General features: G+C 34.9%; 1 protein-coding gene across 1 annotated transcript in view; it reads right to left on the bottom strand.

Annotated features, from left to right (window-relative positions):
• Positions 1-3,164: 3,164 nt before the first annotated feature.
• Positions 3,165-8,766, bottom strand: part of LOC306867531 (prolyl 3-hydroxylase 2-like) — a 56,596-nt gene continuing 50,994 nt past the window's right edge. Inside the window, exons 12-15 of the mRNA XM_079413245.1 lie at positions 7,960-8,077; positions 7,728-7,803; positions 7,503-7,643; positions 3,165-4,394 (exon numbers count right to left, since the gene is read on the bottom strand). Coding sequence (XP_079269371.1) covers positions 4,302-4,394; positions 7,503-7,643; positions 7,728-7,803; positions 7,960-8,077 — 428 coding nt within the window. The 3' untranslated portion in view covers positions 3,165-4,301. The remainder of the gene's footprint in view (positions 4,395-7,502; positions 7,644-7,727; positions 7,804-7,959; positions 8,078-8,766) is intronic.

Raw genomic sequence — 8,766 nt, 5'->3', positions numbered from 1 at the left:
CATGGTGCATTATCCTGCTGGAAGTAGCCATCAGAGGATGGGTACATGGTGGTCATAAAGGGATGGACATGGTCAGAAACAATGCTCAGGTAGGCCGTGGCATTTAAACGATGCCCAATTGGCACTAAGGGGCCTAAAGTGTGCCAAGAAAACATCCCTCACACCATTACACCACCACCACCAGCCTGCACAGTGGTAACAAGGCATGATGGATCCATGTTCTCATTCTGTTTACGCCAAATTCTGACTCTACCATCTGAATGTCTCAACAGAAATCGAGACTCATCAGACCAGGCAACATTTTTCCAGTCTTCAACCGTCCAATTTTGGTGAGCTCGTGCAAATTGTAGCCTCTTTTTCCTATTTGTAGTGGAGATGAGTGGTACCCGGTGGGGTCTTCTGCTGTTGTAGCCCATCCGCCTCAAGGGTGTGCGTGTTGTGGCTTCACAAATGCTTTGCTGCATACCTCGGTTGTAACGAGTGGTTATTTCAGTCAAAGTTGCTCTTCTATCAGCTTGAATCAGTCGGCCCATTTTCCTCTGACCTCTAGCATCAACAAGGCATTTTCGCCCACAGGACTGCCGCATACTGGATGTTTTTCCCTTTTCACACCATTCTTTGTAAACCCTAGAAATGGTTGTGCGTGAAAATCCCAGTAACTGAGCAGATTGTGAAATACTAAGAACGGCCCGTCTGGCACCAACAACCATGCCACGCTCAAAATTGCTTAAATCACCTTTCTTTCCCATTCTGACATTCAGTTTGGAGTTCAGGAGATTGTCTTGACCAGGACCACACCCCTAAATGCATTGAAGCAACTGCCATGTGATTGGTTGATTAGATAATTGCATTAATGAGAAATTGAACAGGTGTTCCTAATAATCCTTTAGGTGAGTGTATATATATATGTATCACAAAGAATGCAAGGGCGAGTATATCTCAGTATTTAATAAAAAAATAACATTTGTAATTATTATGCATTACATAGAGTAAAAGCAGACTTACATGTAAATGTATATATCAGTAAAAAATAAAAAAAAATTAAAAGTGGTTATCGTCCTTGTCCAAATTCAGCAAGTGCTAAGGCAAGTGTGCAAAGCACATTTCTACTTTCCACAGAGAGATACGTAACACAAGGACTGAGGTTTTATATGCAAATAATACTACTACTACTAATGAAATTATCTGTCAAACTGTCAAAAAGCAAAATAAACCATGAAATATCACACAGTACAAAAAAATGTATTAATTCTGATCCTTAAATATGTGTTGAGATGTGAGCCCTGTGCTTTCACAACCTTTGGCTGATGGGCTCATTGTCTTTTGGGTTTATGCAGGCTGTGATACATGTGCTGATTACCAGAACTTGTATCCCATTACTGCAGTTTTGTATGAGAGTTGGAATATCTTGTGTAATTTTACAGAAGTACCATCCGCTCTCATTGGCTTTGATAAAAGTAATGTTGAGTGTTGACCAATCTTCATTTTTCTCTCTTAAAAAGCGCTGTTCTTCAGGTATCTTGTAAGATGATCTACAGTCTGAAATAGGAGTCTGGCTATAGTACCAGCTCACTTTGTATTTTCCACTCGGCTGAAAAGTACAGTTGATTTTGACTGAAGCTCCTTCACAAACTTCAGCGTACTTTGGTTCCAAATGGACGTTCAGCCATTTCTCTTGAAGGGCATGACTGAAAGCTCCTGCTATATCATGAAAAGAAAATAAAGAAAATGTATTGTCTGCTTAGTACAAACAATAGATATATAATTAGAATACTGAATAAAGAAGTTTTTAACATTACATGTTACTAGTTGGCAGATTTAAACTTTAATTACTCAATCCATATTGATGATCTTGAGCTTCCTCAGTTAGTTGATACTACTTGTACAAAAAGTTTGAATTGTGTGTGTGTGTGTGTGTATATATATACTTTTAAAATAGCATGAATCTCACTTACCAAAAAGAAGAAAGATTGTACTGCAGAATTGATTCATGTCTACGATGGGAGATGGGTTCAGAATAATAAATTGCCCCGAGTCTAAATAAAACAATAGTCAAACAAGAAGATGAAGTTACTGTAAATGATCAATTCAACTTTATCAAACTGCTCCAAACAACAGCAGGACTTGGAGTCTTTATAGGAGAACACCTGATGCTTTCTTATTCACTCGTGATGGGTTAACACTTTTGAAGTCTAGATGGGTTCCTGTGTGGTCATGGCATGCATATATGTAAGTGTTATATTAATAGTTTTTGAAGCCTTCTTCCTGTAGAAGAGATCTACTAGAAACCTTATTTTCAAACTAAGAGTGCGTGTCCCTTTATAACTTGAATGAGCAAGACTTCAAGTTTCATCCGCTTTCAGTTATTTTACCTGTACAGAACTTTTTCAGTTATTTTTACCTGTATGCTAATATGCTCCTGTTTTACCTGTATGCTCAAACTGATATTTGTTAATATGTTATTTTAATTTATTGTCATAATTATGAATGCATTGGTTTGTAACGCAAATAGTTTGCCATTTACTGCACTTGTTATTCTTCAGGTTGTTTACCTATAGCAGAATCTGAAGTCTCACGTATTTACAGAAAATAACTTAACTCCGCATTGTGAAGTAAGGTGATAAACTGTTCATGCTAATGCTAATTATATTTAAAATGCATTATAGAAACATAAAAGATTGGTAACTGGTAAAACAGTGGATTAAACAAACAAAACCGTGCATACCTTGAGCTTGCTATAAACATGATTGTTTAGTGTTTTCAACGTTAGTTGATACTAGTAAACACAACCCAGATAGCACACGTACGTCTGCAAGATGTCTGTTAAAGATCACTTGATCTGCTGTCTACAAACATCTGTCAGACGTCTGTAAGATGTCAGTTTTACATACATTCTAAACCATAAACATCTTAAAGACATCTAATAGACGTCCATTTGACATCTGATAGGAAGCGTCCTATAGACGTATTGCAGATGAGCAACCACTCTACAAAATACATCTTGCCGATGGAAATGCAGATGTAAAATAGACGTCTCTGTGACGTACGTGTGCTATCAGGGAATGCAATGCATACGGGTAATGCCTGTGAATTTTAGTTTAAATTTACTCAAATAATTTGAGTATTTTTAACATCTAAATGCGTAAAACTAGCAAGAAAAACACGTGTAATCAGACTTTTGTTGACTTTTATGCTGATTGATATCACAAACTTAATGTATACAAAAGTTTGGTGCAAATAAAGGACACAAATAAGAATAATAAAGTATAATAAAATCTTTAATTTAAAATATCGCAAACATCATTGTGCATTACATACAGTAAAAGCAGACTTAAATACTCATGTAATTAAATATCAGTGAGAAAACGTGGCTGTCATCCTTGTTCAAATTCAACAAGAGCTGAGGGAAGTGTGCAAAGCACATTTCAACTACCCACAGAGAGATATGTAACACGAGTCAATGAATTTGAAAGGAAAGGACATTAATATGCCACATTTAAGTTCAAATTCCTTGAAACAGGAACAAATAGCATCTTTTATTAAAAAGGTTCCTAATATCAAATGCTGACACTTGCTATTATAGCCATCTACAATCAAACTACAAAATAGCTCGAGTCAGTTCATTTGTAAACAATATAAATTAAGTCATCTGAAAGCATTGTGGTGTCACAATGTGAAGGAAACCACAGTCCACCATTAAAACAACTGATAGCTACTGTATGTTAATATCACAGAAGAATATACAGTAAGTATATAACTGTGCAAATCCTCATTTTTCATAGTCTGTTTCGTTAGGTAACTTGGATTATGTCTAGTTAAATCAACTTGAATATAAAATACATCTAAAAAGCTATGTTTATATGCTGTTGTACAGTGTCAATTCACTCTTTGGTGGTATGAATGGCATTTCATTCAATAAAACCAAAGTCAAACCATACTTTCCTTGATAGAAATTTAAATTATGTTCCCTGTTTCTTTTAAAGTCAACATAAAAAAAAAAAAAATTACTTCCGTAATTTGATGTAAACAGGGAAAAGGGATCATCAGAACTCCGTTTTATACCAGAATAGAAATACCATGGAATAATTTTGAGTCGATTTTGATTTCATGTTGACTTTAAAGGTATGAAACCGAATAATTGTGAACTGAGATTTTATATGCACACATAATAATAACAATAATAATACAATTCTCACAAACAGAAACAAAGTGTCACACAGTAAAAAAATAAAATCATTCTGATCATTCAATAAATAAGTAATGATGTGAACCCTGTGCTTTCTCTTCCATTGGTTGATGGACTATAACTCGTCTTTTGGGTTTATATGCAGGCCGTGCTCCGACATGTGCTGACTATCAAGGGCTTGAATCACCTCATCAGCTTGAAGCCTCTCCTGCAATTAGATATAAAACACATTATATTTCATCATATTTTAGCACATCACCAGAGGTGTAAAATATTAGAGTAAATGTAATTAATTACTGTACTTGAGTATCTTCTTGGATACTCTATAGTTTTACTGAGTATCAAAGACATTAGCAACTGTTATTCTCTACTTCACTATATTTTTAATGAGTATCTAGTGGTCGATATTCACTGTTTTCACATTCCATCTGTGAAAGCAGAGCGTGAAGGTTCAATTAGCATAGCAATAGCACAGCTGTGCATCATATTTCAACCCATAATGGGAGACATATCAGATTCAAAAAAGGACAAATTGTTGGTGTGTCTTGCTGGTGCATCTGTAACCAGGACAGCATGTTTTTGTGGTGTATCGAGAGCCACAGTTTCCAGGGTGATGTTGGCATACTACCACAAAGGATAAACCACATCCTTCAGGAGTAACTGTTGATGTAAGAGGAAGCTATCTAAAAGGGATGTGACCTAAATTGTATCCAAAAAACAAAACCACAGCTCCCCAACTCACTGCAGAATTAAATGTGCACCTTGACTCATCGAGAGCTCCCAGTACAAATCTTGGGCTGTGGATAATGTGAACATATTGTTCTCTGATGAGCCCATTTTCACTGTCTTTCTCACATCCGTGGGAGTTACGATGTGGAGAAGCCCCAAAGAGGCTTACCCATCTGAACTGTTAACATAGTTGGTTTTGGCCGCAATATTGTTACACACCCTACTGATGCTAGACAGGCAACACTACCAATCCATTCTGGGGTGTACTAGAGGTGTAACGGTAAACATGATTGTTCTGTACGTACCTCGGTTTTGGTGGCACGGTTCGGTATGGTTTTGGTACAGCAGGAGAAAAAAACAAACGAAATTGCCTCTTTTTTATACATCAAACAGTGGTTTACTGAACAAATTGCTCTTTCTTTAACAAAATTCAATTATAATAAATAAAAAAAATTACCTCAGCCTCTGCTCTAAACTAGGGAGTCCTTTTACATTACTATATAAGATTACAATTAACAACAGAGCCCAAACTTAAATTTATTTACTGTTTATTTTTAAATATAATAATCAACATTCAACTTAAAAAATGTATGCAAATGTGTAAACTGCACATAAGGCAGTTTTTAAATTAACTTCTAAATTATAAAATTTCTATTTGATGTTTAAATATAACAAAATTAGTGCCGTCAAACGATTAATCGCATCCAAAATAAAAGTTTTTGTTTAAATAATATATGTGTGTGTACGGTGTATATTTATTATGTATATATTTAAGAAAAATGTTAAATTTGTATATTAAATATATCTACATATACTATAAATTATATAAATATAATTATGTGCATTTAAATGCATGTAAATATTTTCAAAATATATAATGTATGAGTGTGTTTTATATATAAATAATAAATATACACAGTACACACACATATATTATGTACACAAAAACCTTTATTTTGGATGCGATTTAATCGCGATTAATCGTTTGACAGCACTAATAAAAAATAGAATCATTTACACAGTGGCTATCATAACTTGTTTCATAACAGATTTATTTATTAAATGTACATTAGTCCTAAATAATTAAGACATCACTAACAGGTAAAGTAAAATATAACGAGTATATCGTCTAAATGCTTAAGGCGAAATGCTCTTCTCTAGACTTAATTTCTCTAGTGAACTAATGAGTTGAAGATACCGATGACATGCCAGAGGTAAATGAAATGCTACATGACATTCTGTTTACAAGTTGTTTTATTGACATATTTCTATGGTTGAAACACTAATTGAGTGATTACATGAGGCATGAGATGTTCATTCATGTTTATTTTGTGTTAAAACTAGTAGCAAAGACTGCGCTGCCGTTTGAACTGAAGCATTTATACAGTGATCTGTCACACTACATCAAAACGCCATTTATTGTTTGAATTTCCTGAAAAGATTTAATGATTTGTTCGGGACATATGCATACTGAACCGAAAGAACTGTTTTCGGTACGAATACGTGTACCGTTACTCCCCTAATGTGCACCCAATGGTTCAAACATTGCACCCTGGTGGTGGTGGCCTGCATCATAATGATAATGCACCAATACGCACAGCAAGACTGGTGACAGTGGTTTGATGAACATGACAGTGACTCTGAACATCTCCCATGGCCTGCACAGTCACCAGATCTGAATTTTATTGAGCCACTGTGGGGTGTTTTAGAGGAGTGAGTCAGGAAATGTTTCAATTGCATTGACTTATTACAAATATAATAATAGAAGGCTTTTTGTCATAATTCAATCTGAAAAAAAGTTTTAAAATTAAATTCAAAAGGGTGTATGCGTCACAAAAAACCTCACAAACAAATAAACGAAAAAAAAAAATCTGTCTGAATACTTAGTTCTTTAGAAGTGCAGAACATCTTACTTCCTCCTTATAACCTGACCGCAACTAGGAAGAGCCACTGATGTTCAGGCTTATTTATTTTTTTTAAATTTAGGTTTTAGATATCGGAAGTCCAAGTACTGTATTTTACATGCCATTTTTTCAGTTTGTATAAATGTTTTTTTTTTACTAAGGAAGAGGTTTTGTGCTCTTATATAAGTTTTAATAATACAATGCCCTGCTTATTTCAAAAGATTAAAAAAAAATATATATATATATATATATATGACCCCTATAACAGTGTACAAGTCATACCAGGTACAGCACAGGTATTCATTCATTTAAAGTGGTCAGGGTTCACTGATATGTGTGTAGAAATAACTCCAGGTCAAAGACCTTAGAAACATGTGTACTTGGTGTATATAAACAAGAGGGGCATCATTTTAGTGAATTGTGAGAACAGGAAGTGGTTTGGTGGTTTGACAACACTTCACTGGTGGGTATAACACTTCTGTACAGGTGGCCATATGTGGCTCAGGACTTGTGCTTAATGTACAATGGAAAATTCCGCTTCCTCTTAAACTACACTTTCCAAGTACACAGCATTTTTGTGACATACATACAAACATGCCACCATGTTAATATGTCACTGGCATTACTAAAACCTAAACAAAGACTGAATGTGCTCTCTATGACAGACAAACACGTTTCCTCACCAGCTCCCTGTAGAGGGGGTCTAAAGTGAACCAGAGTGCCACAGCACACCGCTGCCCCCTAGTGACAGCTCGCACACCGTGTGGATTCTCACCGCCAGACGAAAACCCCACCATCCGCCCGCATCTGGGCTTTACTGAGGCCTGTGACAGGAAAACAGAGTGCTTAAATGCTTAAACTCTGCCTGAGATGACAAATGAGCAAAACGCACAGCAATTGTTCCTTACGGTGACAGTTTTAGCATCCATTTCTGTAAAGATGAATTCTCCACCATCAAAATCGCCATTCAGATACAGCAGGGCACTGAATAACCGAAAAAAGAGAGAAGAAATATAATTCAAATGAATTGCTTTGTGGAAAACTTTTATTATACCTAACCAGGCTCACATTTACTTTGAGGTACAATTATTTTGAGTACTGAAGAGGGTTTTAAAGAGGTTTTAACACTTTACTTCTTACCTGTAGTCTCGGTAGGTGTAAGCGGGCGGCTCTTTCCAGCACTCATTCGCTTCTGGGTCCAGAAGACAGTTGTCAGCATGTATTGGGTGACTGAGGTCGTTTCTTTGGTCCTGCTGACCTGATAAAATATATGAATAAAACAATTAAAAAAAATACAAAAATATACATGTATGATACATTAAACATATATGAGGCAATATATTATATAGATGTAGTATTTTATAAATATATTGATGAATTAAACATTCATATTTAATAATTAACTTAATATTTATATATCATAAATGTTATATATATATAATTTAATAATATATATTATGTAGATATATGACAAATATTTAACAAAAAAAGATATATATTAATAAAATCACATGAGCCAATATTTTATTCACAATAGAACAAAGAACATAGCAAAAGTTTAAACAGAGAAATTTTCCACATTTATCCACTTGATCAAGTTCAAGTTCAAGTTGAGCTTTATTGTCATTCCGCTACATGTGGGGACATACAGTGGAACGAAATGTCGTGCCTCGTAGGACCACGGTGCTACATAAATACAGACATACAACAATGAAGTAAAAAACACTATAAACCTATATACAACTAACCTACTGACAGATTTAACTATAAGTATACTATATATATATATATATAAGTATTTACCCTATACAAACTAAAAGAATAAAGGATAAAAAATACAGACTATACGAATGCTTCACAAATACTGTACATGTGCAAAGAGAGACATTTTGAGTCAAGCAGCTGGTTGGGGAACAGTGCAGGATGATTTGTAGTGCATGAGCATGT

The sequence above is a fragment of the Barbus barbus genome (assembly GCF_936440315.1).
Source record: "Barbus barbus genome assembly, chromosome: 49".
NCBI classification, from domain to species: Eukaryota; Metazoa; Chordata; class Actinopteri; order Cypriniformes; family Cyprinidae; genus Barbus; species Barbus barbus.
This window is presented reverse-complemented; position numbering and strand designations above follow the sequence as displayed.